Source organism: Lichenostomus cassidix, chromosome 2, assembly GCF_008360975.1.
Source record: "Lichenostomus cassidix isolate B80296 chromosome 2, HeHo_3.0, whole genome shotgun sequence".
Lineage (NCBI taxonomy): Eukaryota > Metazoa > Chordata > Aves > Passeriformes > Meliphagidae > Lichenostomus > Lichenostomus cassidix.
The window spans coordinates 98906910-98927599 of NC_139482.1; the positions used below are offsets into that span (position 1 = coordinate 98906910).

The window sequence follows — 20690 nt, forward strand, 5'->3', positions numbered from 1 at the left end:
TACCTCCCATCCTTATTCATCTGGTGGCAGATGTTGAGGAAATGGAATTGCACCAGCAAGCAGCCAGGCTTACATCATTTCTCAAAGTAACATCTTTGTGCAACTTTCAGAGACAGAATACTGAGTAAGATACTTCATTCTGGAGGGCTGAAGGCACTATTGCTCATGTTAAAATTTACATTGTTTTCACACTGTTAGAGTTAAAAACAATACTTATGCCTGCCACTGAACTGTGCAAAAAGTTAGGGGCTGATTGTCAGATCCCACTGTTGGAAACATGCTATTAACAGGTCAGCTTCTGGACTGCAGTGCCTCCCCCTGTTTTCTCTAAGCCCCCCAAAAATTTACCATTGTCTAAGAGGAGGCAGCTTGATCCCTTATCTACAGCAAAGAATCCACTAACCAAAGACTGAAATCAGGTAGAATCAACTGTTTACACATAGACTTTATTTCTTTATTTACAATGCTTAAAATATATCAGTATCTAGCTATTTCTAATAAATGCAAAAATAGAAAACTTCCATTTTCATCGAAAGTGCAAAAACATAAATTAGAAAAATGATAACTTTAAACCATAAAATGTTATTTTTCAATGTTTTTACTATCAAAACATTTGTAAAACTAGCACCTTAATTTATCTTACAGAAGACTTTTCATCAAGGCAGCATCACAGGGCAAAACAAGTAGGACATTAGTATGGAAATGTAGTAGCAAATCTTTGAATATTTTAAATGGTATGAACTGTTACAAATTCTTATAAACAGTTATAAAACTGCTCTGACTATTTTTTTGCAATAGCTTTACCACATAGACGAATATTAATTGGGCTATATTTGGTTGTCAGCACAACGAAGACATCTTCAAACATTCCTTCTGCCTTTGGCTTGAACTGGATTGGCACATTGATGAAATGATGGGATCTAAAAAGGTAATTATGGGAATAATCATTGTTAATAAACAAGTAAATACTACAGATAGACAAATTCTTACCTCGTTTTGATTGTCACCAAAATGGTATACTGGATGTGCACTGCATCATCAAGTTTATTTTTATAGATTTGATGATCTATTTTTCTTCTGAAGGACTTTGATCATAAAGGTAATTTTTTCTTCTGATTATACAATGTAATACAATACTTTATTGCTGTTAATTTACCTTGATAAATTTGGTCTGCCTCTTGGCAATATTGACAGTGCATAAACTATATTTAGAGCAAAATTACTACATTTCTTCCCTTCAAACATCACACAAGTACACTAAAAATTCAAATTATTTTTTGAAATTCATGCATTTGAAGCTACTAATTTCCATTCCTTCTAATTGCCTCCACTTTAAAAAATATTTTGCTGAGTTATTGCAAATCAATATATCCATCCTCAAACAGCATTTTAGAAATTTTACACTGTTTTAGGTTACATAATTCCTCTCCTATTTGGATTACAAAAAAACATACCAAAAGTAATGGGTGGCTGTGTTAATTGTCAAAAGCCTAGACTGAATTATTTAAAAATATAAGATGTACAAGCAATAGCTGAAAATTCTGAGTGGCAGTGTATTGGATTCCATGGCATCCAACAGAAATATCCAGCACTGAGACAGGTGGCAGTAACAGGCACATACTGAAATAAGGAAATATGTACAGCATCACTCAGTAGAAAAAGAAAAGACAGCTTTGTTTGCTTTTACTGTAGCTTCAATTTTCTCTACTTTACAGAGTATAGTATTATCCAAAGTCCTCTGGAATGTGCTTTTTCTCTCTCTGTTCCTATCTTTTCATACTCCATTCCTCTACACTAATCCAACCTATCATGATCAGTCTGTGCTTTTACCCTTCTACTCTACCACTCACCTACATTTGAAAATCACAATACCTGCCCTACATACAATTCTCATTTGCTAGTATCATTCTTAGTGCTGAAGTAGTCACACTAGCAATTTTTTTTTTTTAACAACATCCTCGTCAATCAAATAAGAGCACACGCATTCAGAAAAAAGACTGGGCTGGTGCTGTATTTTTTTAATCAGGTTAATACAAAAATTAAGTACAATCAACAGTGCACTAAAGGAATACAACCAAATCAGAGTTTCATGTCTCATACTCGACTGCCAAGTGTTGTATAACAAATCTGGCAGTGTTTGTGGTTTTAACCATCTATGATATATAGGTTGAAGATATTTACTGAGCATATTTTTTAAAAAATCCATTTTTTGAAGTGAAGAACATCAGCATGGCTATTTAATCTGTAACATGCATTATGTTAGAAAACATAAATTTTAGTAGGAATAGAATCTGAAGCTGCATATAACTAAGACACGTAAGAATTTACAAAAGTAAAAGTAAATTCAGTAGAAAGCCAGAAGAGATGCAGAAGTCTGTATCATCTCCGAAATAATATACATGTATATCCTTCCTGACATATTACATAACACTTACTCAAAAAGAACAATATGGCCACATTCAAACTTACACTATATCAAAAACTTAATAGTAAGTTATGCATTGCTCTTTCAAAGTGATGGCCACATCTGGCTGTCAAATATTAACTTCCAAAATATGAATCAAATGACCTCAATGGCACTGAGGCAGAGCAGTTTCTTAGCAAAGGACAGCTACATTAAATTCCACTTGATCTCTAAATTCAGGTGTCAGTCTGGTGGGAGCTAAACACATTGTTGTTCTTTCCTAAAAGCAGAATAAGTCAGACATTACATCTGTTTTGTAGCAGTCAGTTGATTTCTCACAACTGAGATAAGACTCATCACACTTGCTTCCTTAACACAAAAGGGAAGATGCTATTTTCATTTTCTCAACTAACAAAACTGGAAAGTTCAGACTCCAGCTCTAACAGCTCTTTGGGCTACTCCATAACATAAATGTTCTCAGAAATGAAGCAACCTAGAAGATTTTTCTCAAGTACAGTAATCAGAAACTAGTCAAGAAGGATAGGAAAAGTAGAATTCTGCTGCAATTAAGTCATTTTCTCTTAAAAAAACCCTTTTATTTCAAACTTTCCACTGTGCACCTCAGCCTCTGAATAGTGTATGGCCTTTAGAAGTTGTTGCAGCAGATTCAAGTGGTATTTCTGAAAATCAGGCATGTCTGAAGCTTGCTTCATAGACAAACTAATCCTCTAGTCCTCAAAACAACACTGCAATAGGTAAGTTGAAAGAGTATGGGCAATAAATGCTATTTAAGCCATAGTAACCAGAGGGTTCAGCAATAAGCAGTGACCACTGACACCCAGAAGGGTGGCTACTAGAAACAATAATTAGTGAAGGGAACAACCCAACAAACAGTTTTACCTTTTAGTAGTACCCAGAACATATAATACCCTGTAAACAGATGGCTTCTGAAAGCAATAAAATCAGGACACTTTTTTGTTTTCAAACTTGTTTTAAGTAGGCATAGCAACCTGGTAGTCCTTCCAGAAACAGAAATTTGCCCTTTTAAAAAAATGTTTAATTCACATATTTGTATCACTTAAGAGCCATAAATGTTAAAAATACTCTCTTTGCAGGAAAAAAAAAATTCTACTCTGTCAACAAATAGAAATCTTTTGAGTGTAAGTTGCAGATAGAATTCCACTTGGGATGGCATAACCAGCTGAAGAACTGGCAAAGCCACTATACCAAATTCTGAAGGTCAGACTCTTGATATTAGATAAAAAAAGATAAAAACTTTCACTTTCTTTATCTGGATTTAAAACTTGATTACACAGGATTGCTTTCAAATCTGGCCCTCAAAATTAAGAGCATGCAATAGACCACATTTACTACATTACACTTCTTTGGTAAAAAGCATACAGGTAGGTGGTACTTTCTACTCTTATACCCTTTTTTACAGGCTAGTATTGCAAGTTCCTGCAAAATGTCTTCTCATCCAATTAGTTTTGAACATTACTTCATAAGAATCACCAGGTTTAGAAGGAAACACTTAACAGTGGCTTTATTGATATTCTCCTTGATGCTCTTCTGAAATAAAAGCCATTTAAAACACTTTTAACACTTTTTAAAAAGCATCTATCCAAGTCAAGTAAATCTTCTGTGCTTTATGCTCATAAATGGGAGAGCACTATGTTGACTTCAGAGAATTTATTTTTTAAAAACCTAGGAAAAGCTGGTATTTACAACAAAAGAAAAAAGTGCCAAAAAAAGTGCCAAAAAAAAAAAAGTAGACTGACTTTTAAACTTGTTAAGCCTACTTTAGATAAATACAGTAGGAATTCATATTCCCTTACAGAAAATATATGAAATAGCTTTTACAGCATTGCTCAAAAATATTTTTGAAATACCAAAGTGTCTTCTAGTGAAGTAACTTCTTTTTTTGTCAAGGATGACAAAAATCAAGTCACCTTGTCCTTTTTCTACTGCTGTACAGCCTCAGACAGATCTAGCTAACTGTCTTTATTTCAGTAGATTTTAGCCTGGTCACTACCCCCATAAAAAAAACCCTTCTGTGCTATCTCGTGTGAAATATTTAATAAAAAGATGACAGTTAAATTGAAGCCCTAACACATGCCTAAGTGAAGTTACAACACTTGGCACTGAAAAGTAGCTTTAAGAATACCTTGAATACCTCTGGCTAACACCACCACAGCCCTGTCTTCGTGATAAATATGGAGCAGATCAGGGGGCAGAATATCTAATTCCATTTACAATTTGCTCACAATTTCTGCTCACCATATCCTTAGTTTCCCTGTGTTTAAAATGGGAACCTGTTTAACCACTGAGAATGTATGCTGTACCATCACTAATGAAATGGTTGCATTTCTGCTTCCTGACAATCCCACTGTTGCAGATGAGCATGTGAGATGCTGTACTTCTCGAAGATGACTAATACTACTGTCACATACTTATTGTAATGAACTCCAAAGATGCCTGGGTTTATTTTCAGGGATTGTTATCACCAACTTAAAAATTTATTTGATGTGGGCAAAATGCTGAAATACTCGGTATAACCAGACAATTCTACTGGCTGCTCAAACCTTGTGTTTGCAGAGAATCTTTGATGCAGCTCTTCAGGTTTGTCAAATTAGAAGCATGATGAAAGCAATTTGCTTGGTCTGTTGTGCAGAAAGTATAAATGGAAGGAATGACTTGATTGTGCACAGCATGCCAAATGGTTACATGAAGCATTAGGCTTAACATTAAAAGCAGCAGCACTGTTAGAAACAATTTGCAGGGAAGAAATTGGCAGATGCAGAAATAACTGTGTGGGCTCATTCTGCTTCGAACAGAGATTAGAGAGTACATCTTAGCAAAAAAAAAAAAAAAAAAAAAAAAAAAAATCCAACCAAAAAAACCCTCACAATCCCCCCAAATTTTTAACTATAAACAAAAGGAACAATAAACCTCCCAACCCTTTAGACTTCCAGAATATTTATATCTACATTTTAGCACTGTACATATACAAAATATATTTATTTTACTGATTTACTTGGTTAATTTTTTTGTTAGGAGAGAGTGTTAGCATATGCATTACTCACTTTAGATTGTATTTCAAGTGCTTCATGTAGAAAGGCTCTCTGGGACTTACAAATTTCAGCTGTAATTTAATACAAAATCCTTAAAAGTGCACTATATTTAAGCCTATCATATTCAATTTATGAAATGCTTAAGATAAATCAGGTCACTTACAAATACAGCTTTACACAGACCCAGGGTTTAAAAATAAAGAATGCCAACATTTGTGAACAGTAAGGAAAAAAAAAAATCTTGTCTCATATTTTAATAAAGTTAAGACACGACATCAAAATAATATCAAACCTATGCAAACTCTGATCTACTATATTTTCATATTAATATATTACAAATACACTCAGTTATTCAGTCACACAAAAGAGAAAAATTACAGGACATAAAAATTCTTCAAATATTGACTTTTGGAACTAGCAAAATAAGACTTATACTACTGCAATCTTTGTCAAGAGTAAAAGAAAAAAAGAGTGCAGTTGAACAATTGAAAGGACTTAAAAGTATCTATTTAAGATAAAGTCTGTCAAACTTACCATGTGTGTTGAAAAGGAGTTATTTCGCAAGTTGACCTTTACTATGCTTGTTTCCCCAACTCTGGTTGGAGGAAAAACGCACATGTCTTCTGGTGCATATACCCTTTGAATAACTTCTTTTTGTCTGATTTGAAAAAGGGATATAAGATATTAACTTTTCTGACCTATATGATCTGGATATATTGATTGCATGCTTGAAGTAACAAGTGTGTTTTCTGAGAATAAATCAGGAAAAATTAAAAGAGCCAGAAAACATCAACTCTCTCACTTTAAGTTTTATAGGTAAGATATTTTAGCCAGAAAGAATACTGAAAGCATCACTGTGGCACAAATACACAGGAATTTACTTATACATACTTTCACAGTCTGAATTTTTCCCCCATATGCTTTACCAGAGACCTAGACTCTTATCAAAGATTCCAGGTTTAACCAAACATTTTACTCCCCTGCCATAGTCACATCATCCCATACTAAAAGAACTGACACTTAAGCCTGAAGAAGAACAACGGTAAGACATGCAGTACTGTGGTTTTCTCAGAACTGACTTTATAGTCAATTGGAGTGTCCAAAAGGCAAATATACAAAAAGCATACGCAAAATTCTACTGCCAATACCAGTTCATTTACCACAGCATATCATGGTTAGACAACTTAGAAACTCAATTGAAAAGAAAAAGCATGTAAGACTGAACAGCACAAAGCCACTAAGAGGTTTTGGCAAGTCTGCTTTTTACAGCTGTTTACTCTTTAATAGAATCATAGGATCATTCAGGTCAGAAGATAGTCAGATGGTCTCTAGTTCAAACTCTTGCTCCAGTCAGGGTGAGATGTGAGGTCAGAGCAAACTGGCCAGTTACATCCCAAAAACCTTTGAGGACAGACACTGCACAGACTCTCCGTGAAGCCTGTTCTACCATACAGATATCCCAATAGTAAAAAACATTTTGGTTGTGGGGTTGAGCTCTACCCCATACCCTTTTACCCAGCTGCAGACATGCTTTTCAAGTTTTGTCCATATATACCTTATTCTTTTTGGGGGTCCTTCAGAGTAAACCTTCATTTCTGGTGTAACTGGAAGCTCAGTTTTTGTAGGGACACTTGCAGAAGCTTTCACAATTGATGTTTCATTTTCTTTTTCAGTACTCTGTTGGCAAAAACAGAGAAGACTGTAAACTTCACATTCAAAAGTACTTAAGTATTCAGGCATGTAAGTCATTCCCCTTACCCAATCCAAGACTTTTTATTTAAAGAATAATCTTTCAGGAGCACGAGATTCTGCATCATTGAGATGGAAGCAATTATTTAGGAGGAATACATCAACAGGCTTCTGTGCTTTATGAATACTTATTTATTACAAGACAGTTCACAACAAACTAGCAGTGCAGGTGGAATCTCAAAAAGGCTGCAAGCCCCATATGCCTCAAAAACAACCAAGGTGGTTAAACAACTGCTCAGAAAGAAGGAAGACATAAGCTAGCATCATAATCTGAATCCTCAGAACAGCAAAAAAGCTTTGTAATAATTTTGTATTATGAACAATACATCCTTCTCAAAGAAAAGTCTCTCCAGAGAGACATAATCAGATAATGCACTATATGGTATTTGCTACATTCAGAAATTAGGCTAGAATATTTACCATCACCAATACCCCCATTTAGGGTATTCTAACACAAGGAGACCAGATCACCCAATGGGAATAATTTGACAAATAGCCAATTTCTAATCCTGCATTGCTTAATGAATCTTGCCAGATATCTTTGGAGTCCCCTTGGGTCACAACATCTTAAACAAAGTTAAAGAACCAAAAGAACCTCCTACACTTATGGTTGTAAAACATTATGTCAATTTTTGAAATGGTGCTGACGTTTTAGACAAGCAGTTGATTCCCTGACGCAGGGAAGATGAAAAAAATAGATTCTTCTTCAATAGAGCTGCTATGACAAACTTGTCTTTTCGACATTCATTTCTTCTATTGAAAGAGCTGCTAATCAGTCTGTCAGAAATAGCAGCAGCCATAAAAAAAGTCTTAATTTTAAAGAATTTATTTTTCAGTTGCAAATAACCCATGAACCCCAGTAGAACCCAATATATAAAGACAAGAAGGGATTTGCCAATGTCTTGTTTCAAGACCTTTTATTTTTCTACATGGTGAAAAACAATGGGTGTCATGCCTCTCTTATAATTCAAGTTCTAATTTATCAAAAGGCAAGTTGACTGCATGAGAATAAGGTACATTATGGAAAATGATCAGAAGTTACCCCAGTCTTTATAAGGGCATCTTGAAGTACTGCATGTTTTACCACAGCCTGTATTTACTTCTGCTGTTTCAAGTGAGAGCAGTACATTAACACTCCAAATGGTTACAATTAAGTGCTGCAGTTCCAAAGCCACCTCAGGAACACAGAAATTTGTATAGCTTGAAAACTGGAATTATTTTGCTCACAGAGTTTAAAAAAGGTTTTCCCTCCTCTCACTTCTGGGATAGAGAAAAATGATAAAGCCTTGTGCTGCTGATGACCTCCTAGTTAGCAGTAAGTCTTGTGTTAAGAATGAAAAAATTCATACATGAACTGTCTAACTATACAACTTTTTCAAGCATATAAACCATGTAAATTAAAAAATGGCATGCATTTAACATTCACAGTATCTTCAAAAAATAGCAGAGGTTCCATACAAAGTCCTACATGCTAAAGGAGCAGTCAGGACTTCAGTGCTGTCTCAGCCTTGTGGCAGGTGCTTGCTAGTTCACCCAGAAGGACCAACAGTTAGACCCACATACCAGTCCAAGACTCCTGTGCACAATACTCATTATTAGCTCAATGATCTTAGAATAGCCCCCAAATGCAGCCTAACAAACGTTCCTCAGGGAAAGAAAAAACTAAGTTTGAATGACCAGCACTGAGAGGCTGGGGCTGCAAAGCACATGTAGAATCCCTCCTTTCCTTGTCTCTGAGATTGGTTTTGATCTGAGCTCCTGACCATTGTTTCCAATGGTGAGGACTGCAAACACATGCAGAGCATTATCAAAATTACATTTAATTAATTTGTCAGGAAAAAAATGTAAGTGGTATGTGCTACTGATTTTCCTAACTTAATGTTGTTCTTTTAGTTCCTTCCTGAGCTCTTCCAAATTTTTCATTTCTTCTGAAGTGGTGCTATAAATAAATACCACTCAGTCACTCTGAATGACAGTCACTCTTCCCACTTCATTGTATCAAAAGTCACATTACCCATGGCTGTAGCCCCCTGCCTCAGCAAAACCACCAGATTCCAAGTCCTTTTCAAAATTTTAGTAACATTGCCTAAACTCTTGATCCCCAGAGCATAACAGATTATGATTCACTTGTCTTCTCAACTAAAAGCTGCAATACTCTAAGTAAATGTTCTGTGTTGATCCCTCTTCTGAACAGATGTATAGTTCCTTACCTAGCTGATAAATACTGTACTTCCTTTTCAAATCTTTCTGAAAATGATTGTGACATGCATTTCAAGTATTTTCTACAAACTTCTTTCCCATGTGCAGAGATGCTATAAAGATCTAATTGTTAACAGCTTTGAAAAAAATCAAGAACAAATCTGACACAGTAGTTCAAAAACATTAACATCAAGTTATGCCGCTCAAAGATTTACACAACTCTGACAAGTAGTCACGTTTTAAGAAGAGAATTCTTTAAAACTCCAGAGTTCTGTTTAAGAATTAATCTTCCCCCCATTTCAACTAGCTTTAAACAGACAAATGATTTCGATGTTTTCCTCATTTCCAGGAAAACTATGATCAAAGAATTAGATGAAAGCTGAATAAAAAACCCTCTAAAACTAAATATTATATAGGACTCTTATGTCAAAAATCAGAAGTTGTTTAACATAAACCATTTTACAAGTAGTCTTTCAACACAATTAATTTGGGAAGAACAAAGAACCTAGAAAACAAATGTAAGGCACCTCAGCAAGAAGGAAAAGTAAGGTTGCTACTGTTGAAGCATGCCTGGTTCTCTAAAGAAAGATCCCAAATCCTTGTGCTGACATCTTAGAAAAATCAAGTCAAACCTTCTGGAGAGGACAGCAAAGCATATATAGCAATCATGCCATACTGAATGTACAAAGCTCTTCACATTCAGCTTATTTAACTAATCATTAGAATTAATTCTTCCTTATAGTAATAAATCCTCTGTCCTATGTAAATTCCTCTTGTATGGATGGTGAGGTAGGGATAAAAAACAATGAAAGGAGAGAGAGAGCCCAGAAAACCAGTTCTAACTTCCAACCCACTTCTCCCAAGCCTTACCATAAAATTTGAGCTGAGGAACAACAGGGGAGCAAAGGAGAGCTCAAACCAAATTGCTACCATGTACAAATACCACAATTATCCCCACCTACATTGTTACTCTGATAAAATACTGAAGCAGGTTTTATTAGAGACACACAGATATCTCCAAGATGGATATCTGAAAACTCCAAAACTGCATTGAGTTACGTATTATAGCAAAGGTCAGTTATTTCACTATTTATTTATAAAAATAAAACCAACCAAAAAAACCCCAAATAAAACTGATACAAATCTTTGTCTACAGAAAGAATTCTTCTAGAATATAAGTTTGTCTTTACTTTCTCTGAGCAAAATAAAGTTTTATATCACAAATGTCAAAAAATAATGCACTATTGCATAAGGAAGAGGAAAAAGGTATTTTTGTAACATAAAAAAGAAAAAACAATTTAGCCCAGCAAAAATATTGGTAGGGTTGAGGTTTCTTCCAGAATATACCAGTGTGTATAAGAAAGAGTACTGTATAGTAAAATCAAGATGTTATCAAAATTTACGTCAAGACAGGGTGTAGAGCTTTTATATACTCACTTTTCCAGAAAGCTGAAATTTTAATTTGTGTTTCCAACTCGGATTTTCAACTGGATGACACTCAAGGTCCCAGAACTGGGAGTAATCTCCTTTATCTTTAGGTGAAAAGATTACAGCAACCTAAAAAATAAAGAGAAAAATTTTGCAGAACATTACTAATCTTCACACCTTCACAATTTTACCTGTACAAAGTTATGGTTCAGCCAGCACAAAAATGTCACACTACAGAACATACATGGCACACACAGGTGATCTTGCAGAAAACTATACAACTAGCTAGTTTTCCTTTGCCCACAAGTGGAAAAAATTGGATGAAATAGGTTGTGCAAGCAATTTTGAACCAAATTTGAGTCCAGATAATGTGCTTAAAGTAAAGTCAGCAAGTGCTGGCCCAATTACTTCTATTAGTAAAATGGAGGAAAATGGGACCAGAAAGGTCCTGAAAAAACCCTCCTTCATCTGGCAGCTAAGCTGTGAACAACTGAACTCCTCCAGCTCCAAATCTGTAAGCACACTGTGCTACAATTACTAGAAGGCCTGAATTTCAAACCAACTTGCAATCTATGAATTTGATCATCCTTAAAGGTCACCTATGTAATAAAAGCTTGTCTCCATATAGTGCTGTACCAGGTTAAATCAAGAATAAACTTGGATTGTTTTCAGAATTGAGGTTGAGGTTCTTCGAAGAAGAGAAAGAGAGCAGCAGATCAGAATAGATCACTACAACTATATCTAATTAACCAAACATCATATCCACTGCAAAGAAACAGCAAAACATGATAGCACTGTACCTTATCAGCTCCAGCCAACAGCCTGACATGTCAATAATGTAAATGTTATTCACATACGCCTGAATTAGGATTGCTAAGGCAAATACAATTGTTTAAATTCAAATAATGTCTAGCAATATTATGAAATTACTATGAAATGGGACAGGAGTAAGTTTTTTATTCTTGTAAATAGATTACAAATGGCATCTCTATAGAAATAATGTAATAATAGTCCATAACAATTAAAAGATAGGTGTTCATGAAGATGAAGAGATAAAACTCAAGCAGCATTGTGGGAGAAGAGGGAAGAAAGACTTACAAACCCAGTCAATCTGTCCTTGGATGTGCTTTAAATTTGTGGTTATGAAACCCTCTACTGGCCAGGAGATAAAATTGTAAGTCAAATGAAACCAACTTTAGGAACAGACACCTGTTCTTGAACAAGCATGGCAAGAATGCTTCAAGGAAGGGAATCACATTCTCACACTAGTTTTGGAAAAACCCAGTATTATTTGCCATTTTCCTCTGGAATTTTACAAAACATTTAAAGCAATTTTCTGTGTTAAAATAATTTGTCCTTAGAACCCCCCCAACAGTAACACAAACACACCACCACTTTGAAATCAAACTACTTTGATTGCATGAATTCTTCAAATCAACTCAGCTGAACCTTAACAGCTAAGATAAGCAGATAATGACTATTTGATACACTCCAGAACCCAACAGTGAAAGGACAACATTTTACCATTATCAGATAAAATTTATTTCTCATTTAAGATCTTATTTTACAATTGAGAGACACAAATACAACTGAAATATTTATAAATGTTTACCTGCTCTTGTCCATGAGCTTCAAGAGTACCAGAAACAAGGTGAAATCTGAAAGCGGCGTAAGTAACCCTATAAACACAGCCACTTCCATCCACATCCTGCAAATAAATTTAGGAGTCAGATTCAGAGAGGAAAGGAAAAAAAAAACCTGAAACTACACAATACACCCATAGACACACCACCCTTGCAGAGGACTGAGGAAAATACACCCAATCAAGCTGCTTTTAAGTGAGCAAGTTATATTGACTCCCTAAAAGCAAATTGATAAAGACTGAAACTACTAAACCCCATCTGAACTACTGACTTACAGTTCAGAGGTGATGCTCTGGCTGGAACATGACATACTCAGTCCCATGGGGTACTGCTAAGAGTGCTACATAACCATTTTTCATCATTTCACAACGAGCCATAATAATTCTAGCATAAAATCAAAATTATCATCACAGCATTTCAGTCTATCAAAAAAATAGGGATATTTACAAATATCAACAACTAAGCACAGGCAACAGCACTGGAATGAAAACATCCTTGGCCTAACTCAAATTTCTACAGATATACCACGTACAGTACAATTTCAGCAGCCCAAGTCTGGAACAAGTCTAGCATTCTGGAGCCAAAAAGAGACACCTATCTTTCATTTATGCTTGATTACTTAATGCAGTCTGGATGATGACACTGTATGAGCACAAGCAAACTCTGTAGAGCAGCAAGAGAACTAGAAACTGTCCCACAGAGCACTGATTGATTCACAGTCAGGGAGCAGATTAGAAATGAAAAAAGGAGCAAAACATTTCCCTAATATGGACAGAGAAAAAAAACTTGTTAACTGAGGTTATGCTCAAATATATTCTTTCCTGAGAGAAAGCAGGGAGAGAGAAGCTAAAAAAGAAAAACAGGGATTTGCATAAAACTCCCAATTCACTCACTTTAACATACGGTGGTGCAAAAGATGACAAATTCCACTTCACACTTTCATTCCCTTTATTCTCCATTTGCAGGTAAGTCTCTAAAAGAGAAATATCAGAGCAAGATACTAAACCTCTTTATCCAACTATCTCTGGTGTAAAGAGTTAAGCTATGTTTCTAGACAAACAAGTTTAGAAGTTTAGTGGAAACAGTTTTCATTATAAAAAATTTCAAGAGCAGACCCAAACAAAACACATTATCATAAAATTTGTAAAAGCTTATACACAAGAAATTTAGATGCCACAAAAACAAAAAACATCCCCCAAAAAACCCCCCAAAACAAACAAACAACAAAAAAACCAAACAAAACCACGTGCAAAAAAAAACCAAAAACAAAAACAAAAAACAAAACAAACAAAACCAACAAAAGATATCCAACTCCTTCCCAAGATATTATTTGATCATTCAGAGACAAAACACTGAGAGTACTCCAGTCTAGGACCAAAAAAAGTTGCATCAAAAAGTCTGTTCTCATCCTCATACAGGTTTGCTACTCAGCATACACATAAATACATGTCTCTTGGCAAGAATTAATAGGACAAGATCACCTCAGTCTGGAGCAGAACTTTTAGAAGTTCTACTTAGCTGCGCAGAAAATTTATAAACACCAGAGTATTATACTACAACCCTCTTTCATAATTTCAGAAAAAAAACCTCAATATAATTGATAAATTAAGCCTTGAAAGTTCTGAAGTCAGCTGGAAAAAAGAAATCAATGTCAATGCATCATTAAAAAACCCCTCATTACCTAAAAAAGTAGTACTACAAAGTTACTTTGAGATTTTAAGCATTACTGAAATTAAAAGTCCAGGCCAAGCATTTCAGACTCCATTATCAACACTGTCTTCCCTGATCACTATGTACCAAGACAAGGACAGCCAGCCTCATAGGTGATATTCCTATTGTCTTAAGGAAGACCATTTATTTCTCTGCACAACACAGACAGTTCTATCCCACAGGTGAGAATGGACCTACTGCAAATGTGCATTGAGCCCAAAGAATTTCAGGTAGACACAGTAACCTTATAAGACTCTCTTTTCCCAGGCACAGTATAACTACATTCATCATAGTGAGTTAAAGACCTGGCAACTTATTTGCCTGTATGCAAACCTATCTGTGGAAAAAAAGGTGCGACCATACTGCATAAGGAGAACTGAAAAAAAAAGAGGAAAAAAAAAAAAGGAAGAGCATTTCAAACTAAAGGCAGAAGTGGGGAATTGGTCATTCACATTTATCAGACTAAAAGAACAAAGCCAAAGTCAAGGCCCTAAAGTTCCCAAACATGCAATACAGTAAACAAAGCCTCTGAGCACAAGATACTACAGGTGCTACATTTAATAAATAAGCCCTCTTACCTGAGCTTTGACCAGGTCTTGTTTTAGGAAAGACAATGTTTCTGTTCATTATCTCCACTTTTGTTAGCGGGAGCCTGGAGAGAGGGTTTGCCACACCAACAGTAGGATTTTCAGACTGTGGAGTAATTATGTCACATCTTCTACATGGAAAGTCTGCTCCAGACACACTCTGTGCGACAGCCTCTTGAATAAGCACTTTAATAAACTTTTGCACAATTTGGAGAAAAGCAAAGTTTTAAACAGTGTATATTGATACATTAACAAGTCAAAGTATTTACCTCTATTTCCTTGAGCTGCAAGAGCTCATGTTCAGCTTTACATTTCAATAGACAAAAGCTCTCATACATTAAAATCAACCCCAAAAGTTTAAAGATTCTAGGACAAGTTTAATTTAGGAAAAAAGGAACATTCACTGAAAATTTGCTATGCAGGCATTTTAATTCAATGGGAATAATAATTTCAACTAGTTTAACGGACAATTCCCATAACATTCTCTCTTGCAGATAATGGAAACAGAGCTGCCTCATTCAGGAGGAGCTTTGTGTTCACTTTCGCTACATAATTAGAAATTTTAAAAGTTTCAGTTAATGCTGGTAAAATCTTTGCATATTTTTTGCTGATTTTGAGAGGTAGCAAATAAAGGACAAAAGCATATCAGATTTCTTATAACTTCATGAGCTTTGCTACTTTCTCTGCACTTGTCCTAGTAGATTTCTTAAATAATTTTCTCATATTGTAGAACATAACAGTTAACCATGTGCACAGTCATCATTTCCGTCTCAACAACTTCCCTGTTTGTTTGGGTTTTTTGAAGGCAGTTTCCAATTCTGTATCATCCCTCACACTTCCCTCCATGCAGAAGGAAAGTAGATACAGTTTTATCCTTTCAAGTGTCTATTTCTCTCTCCATGCACTGCTACAAATAATGCAAAACACACATTGACTGTAAAAATTTTAAAAAAAAAAAATCTTTCTTTGGGAGAGACTATCAAGGAGTCCTTCTGCTCTCACATGATGAAAAAAGAAAAACTGTTGGCTTCACAAATTTAATTTCTATGCCTCAAATTAATCAGGGAAAAGTCTTGGATTAAAACCCATGAAGGGCCAGAACCTTCTAGACATTATCACAGACCTGCCATCCAGAAGGTCAAGTTTACCTAAAGGAGCTCAAAAGGAGCTGTGGTAACTTGTCCAACAAGCTCTTTTAACTTCTTTTATTTTAAAATACAATATAGCCTACTTTTATATGTGCATGTCTACATAAATATATTTAGCATTTTAGCAAATGATGCCTAAGGCAGTGGTGTCTGCAATTTCATTGGCAATTCAGTTAAAGCATTCACATCGTAGTACTTCTTCAGAGATGAATGAACTAATAATCTCAGTTTACAAAATAGCATCTCAACTACTGTTTTTTTTAAGAGAACTTTACAACTTAAAATAAAGAATGGAAGTTGACAGAGCTGGTAACTCAAATCTAAATGGTTTTAGCAACTTTCTTAGACCTGACAAAGAAAAACAACAGGTTGCGATATCAAGTCTCACATAAACCACATACCTTTAGTCTATTATCACAATGGATATAGATTAGGCCACTCCAAGGAATTAATGTAGGCTTTGTGGCAAGCGATGGATTAGGACTCACCAGAATTAGTGTACTGCCCCTAAAAGAAAAAAAAATTAAAAACAAATTTTAAAAGAACAAAACCAACTAGACCAATCGTCATATTAGAATGAGTATCTACAACAGATGTCACTAGCCCCCCAAAAAAAGATGCACTTTTAAGATAGCAGGTAAGTGGAAATGCTCTACAGATAGTTAAATTTAAGGTATTCAGATATCCAATACATTAAGTTTTAATAGCCATGATCCCAGGACATTATTTCATTATTACAGAGAAATCAGACCACCTCTTTTTGTGGCCTAACTCAGCTCAAGAATTCTGTGGGCTCCAGCCATCACAGTGCAGAGTATAAAATATTCTAGCTGGCTCCTGTCCTGACAGGATGACTGCCCTTGGCACTGCAGGGAAATGGTCATGAAAAATAGAAAACTGGGCAAGTGTAGCTTGCTGTGCTTAAGTCAGCTGTTCCCACGGGTCTGCTTCCTACTTGCAGACCTCTGTTCTTGATCCAAACTACTTGGACTCAACATGTGAGGATTCTGCCCACTCTTTTCCAGTGAACACATTTTAAAATTCTGCACTGCAAGAAAATTGCTTGCAGAAGGCCTTCAATACCCTGTTTTTAAGCAACCATCCAGACAATCCTGAATTTAGGATACGAGACACTCAGTATGTCCTTACTTTCACAGCTACTGGAAAGTTGTTCATTGTTACTGCTCTTTGAGACTATTTTTCTTGGCAGTGATTGAAGCTGCAATGAGTGGCAGATATCCTAGCTCTTCCATGTAACTCTATTTTGTTCTCACTAGTGATGAGAGTTACCCAGATTTACATCTACATGAATATGAAATCAAGTGTTTAAATGTTATTGGGGATACAGGACTGAAGAGAAAGTATGTTTGGGCAAACTTTTTCAAAGCTAAAGCAACTACTGAAATACAATTCTGAATGCAAAACCTATTATTTTAGTGGGAGACTTCTTTTTGTAAGATGAGAACAGTTTAACAACAGGGTCTTGCAGCTGTTCTGAACTGACCTTAAAAAACTCCCAGAAATTTAGAAGGGAGAGGTGGGCAGACCTTTCAAGCATAAACTGTGAAAGTCTTTGCTTCCATGTGTGAAAAGTCTCATACAGATACACAGTGATATTATGACTACTGTTCCAAAAAATGCTAATTAAGGCATGTGCAAGCTGACACTGGCTTGTCATTGTTTTCGTACCTACAGATCTTGAGAAGCCAAAGGTTGAGTGGCAAAACCCACTTTTCTCAAAATTAAAAAAAACACAAAAACAAAAAAACTCACAATCAAGTTGTCAGGAATATCAGTACATTGGCTAAAGAAAACACCAAGTCACCAGAAGAGAAGCCTTCTATGAGAACTGTTATTTTGGGGGTTGTTTATTGGTTGTGGGAAGGGAGGAAGGGAGGAATACAACTTTTTTTTGTATTTAAAAACATTTGTTTTTAAATACACAGCTAAATTTTAAACAAAAAACTACAGTAAAGGGAGAGTTTTAAAGCTTCTGCTTCCTTGGCCATCCAGCTCCTTGAAAATTATGCAATAGTAATAGTACTTCCAGGCACAGAAAATTCCTGGCATCCAGGTAATGATGTAGGTGACAGAAGAACAATCCCATTATACAGAACTGTAAAAGGATAAGGTCCTAAAAAACCTAGACTTGCATGTTATTTGACAAAAAGACTATACCCTGGAACTAAAATAGTTTCAGGGTACAGTCTAAGCAAAGTAAATTCCTAAAAACCAACTAAAATTCCTAAATTAATTAAACGCTTTAACTAAAAAGAAATTCCTCCAATACCTCACCACACTTTTCACATACAAAGGAAATTATGGGAAGAAACTTACTCTGGTTCAACAGCTCCACATTGTGGGGTTATAGTAAGGCAGTGAGCTGGCCATGAAAGTTCAAATGTCAACATTCTATTGCAATTGTTGACAATCTGTACGTGTCTAATATCAGCTGTTCCACCTGTAACACAAAAAACCCAAACTAACATGTACAAAAATTCACAAAAATGCCCAAGATACAGAGATGCACCAATGAAAATTAAGTATCTTCTGCCCTAATTTTACCTTTACAATACTTCAAAACCTTCATAGGTATGCAGTGCATACTGTGTGTATAGACACAGCACATTACCCCTGACAATTTATCCAAAACTGTGCTCAAACCAAGTCTGCACCAAGATTACTGGCCAGCCCACACTTACAAACATATTATGCAGTACGGTTATCTTAACACTAATGTGGCTATTCCATTAACTTCAAAAATTACTTACCAATAGAAGGAGATGTCAAAGTCAAATGCTCAGGTGTAACAGCCCAAGTCTGTTGAGCATCTGATTTATCCTGAACCAGATCATTAGTTTTTGCAGATAATGAAGGACCCTGAGGTCCTTTAACAGGAAGAACATCCAAACTTGCAGTGGTATGTCTGACAACGTTCTCAAACCTGAAAATAAGACTTCATTAAGCAAAAGCAGTAAAAAAAAATCTCATGAGTAATTATAATAGCCTACTCTTAGAAATTCTCAAAATTTTATTAAAGTTCAATGTTTTTCACATGGGCCGTCAATTTAATTCAATTCTCCATTAAATGAAAAACAATTCAGCAGCTATATCAGGACACAGCTTTTTCACAGAATGTCTGGAAGTGGAAGGTACCATTTAGAATGGAAGGAACTAAAAAAAATTATCTTCAGAAGACAATAAAATAAAATAATTTGAATAAAACATACACAGAGAAAACAAGCACTGCAGAGAGAAATATGGCAATGTAAGTTGAGTTTCACAGCATGCTGTGCAACACATGCTGGAGGTCACCCAGTCCAACATCCCTGCACAAAGGAGGGGCAGCTACAGCAGGTTATTCAGGACATTGACCAGCCAGGTTTTTAATTTCTTCACAGATGAAAACTTCACAGCCACTCTGGGCAACTTGTTCCAGTGTCTAACCACCATAACCAGAAAAAATTATAGCTACATACACACAGTTACTAATTATAGTAACAGTACCTGTCCAATTCCAAATGGCGCCCAGGAGACTGTTGAATGCCATCCTGATCACAAGTGGAATACCCAACCACAGAAAGGATAACCCTCTGCATGCTTGCATAGAAAAGACGGATGTCACTGCTCCATCGTGGGACGTCACATACTAAAAATGAGAGTAATAGAGCAACTCTAGTAAGACCAGTTCTATAATACTAAAATTACACCACAGAGATTTAGGACATAGACCTAGTTAATAATCCATCAGCTAAGAAATCCTAGATAATTCAAAAACTATTTCCTGCAAGTATAATTTTTAGGCAAAACTCAGTATGAACATAAAATATAATATATAAATCTAAACACACACCAATTTAAAGTTTTTTATTACAAGATGTAATAAATACTATATCTATAGAGATATAATAAGATTATCATATAGTTTGATTCTATGCCAAATTATAGTTAGGTTTTACTTTTTTCTGTAACACTAGCTTAACAACTTCAAAGGACATTTCAGAACCCAAGTATCTAATATTCACTAGGATTTCACCTCAATCAAGATAAACAATAAAAAAAATCTTTACTTTTACAAGTAAAGACAACCTACAATTCATTGGGAAAGGATCACATCACATTTATTCAGGTGCAGTAGCTTTAGAACAGCAAGTAATTCCATATGTGAATATAACTAGTTCAAGAATAGGGTTTGACAGTAAATTTGTTCATGACAGTTATGGGATTGAACAACTGGGGGGGAGAGTATTTCAAGAACACATTTACAACATATTGTATTCTTATTAATGAATTCTTTACTAACAATCAGAAGAAAAAACTATTAAATTTAGGAAGGAAAATAAATACATATTTTGGTGTCAGGCAAGTTGTCTGCCTCTCAGTTTTCAAATATAACTCTGTACAAGAAACTGACTCTCAATAATTAATAAGGCAAATAATTTCCAAATAAACTGGGCATTTTTAATGCTATAATATTTATAGATTGGGGGTTCATTTTGCTAAGAGTAAAGCACAGAAAACCATTTAATAAGCAGGCACTGAATGAAGAAGGCAAATTCTGTTGTGGTGGGTTGACCCCGGCAGGACGCCAGGTGCTCAAAGTCATTCTATCACACTCCTCCTCAGCTGTACTGGGGGAAAAAAATACAACAAAGCTTTGTCCAATATGTCTGTCCAAATTCAGAATTTTACTTCTACATTTATAAAAAAATAGTGAAAAAGTAACAAGGATTCAAGCTGAAAGCACATTT

The 20690-nt window shown here is 35.4% G+C and overlaps 1 protein-coding gene across 7 annotated transcripts in view; it reads right to left on the reverse strand.

Annotated features, from left to right (window-relative positions):
- Window positions 1-432: 432 nt before the first annotated feature.
- CEP192 (centrosomal protein 192) overlaps window positions 433-20690 on the reverse strand; it is a 56335-nt gene continuing 36077 nt past the window's right edge. For 5 of the 7 annotated variants that reach the window (XM_085052488.1, XM_085052487.1, XM_085052491.1 and 2 more), the window contains 12 exons: window positions 19447-19588; window positions 18711-18895; window positions 18277-18400; window positions 16341-16446; window positions 14783-14987; window positions 13388-13467; window positions 12464-12559; window positions 10861-10980; window positions 7031-7152; window positions 6010-6133; window positions 5488-5546; window positions 433-920 (listed from right to left, as the gene is read on the reverse strand). In XM_085052488.1, the coding sequence (XP_084908614.1) occupies window positions 782-920; window positions 5488-5546; window positions 6010-6133; window positions 7031-7152; window positions 10861-10980; window positions 12464-12559; window positions 13388-13467; window positions 14783-14987; window positions 16341-16446; window positions 18277-18400; window positions 18711-18895; window positions 19447-19588 (1502 nt within the window). In that variant the 3' untranslated portion in view covers window positions 433-781. Of the gene's footprint in view, window positions 921-5487; window positions 5547-6009; window positions 6134-7030; window positions 7153-10860; window positions 10981-12463; window positions 12560-13387; window positions 13468-14782; window positions 14988-16340; window positions 16447-18276; window positions 18401-18710; window positions 18896-19446; window positions 19589-20359; window positions 20571-20690 lie in introns of those variants that run through there. The other 2 variants (XM_085052489.1, XM_085052492.1) reach the window with 2 other exon arrangements.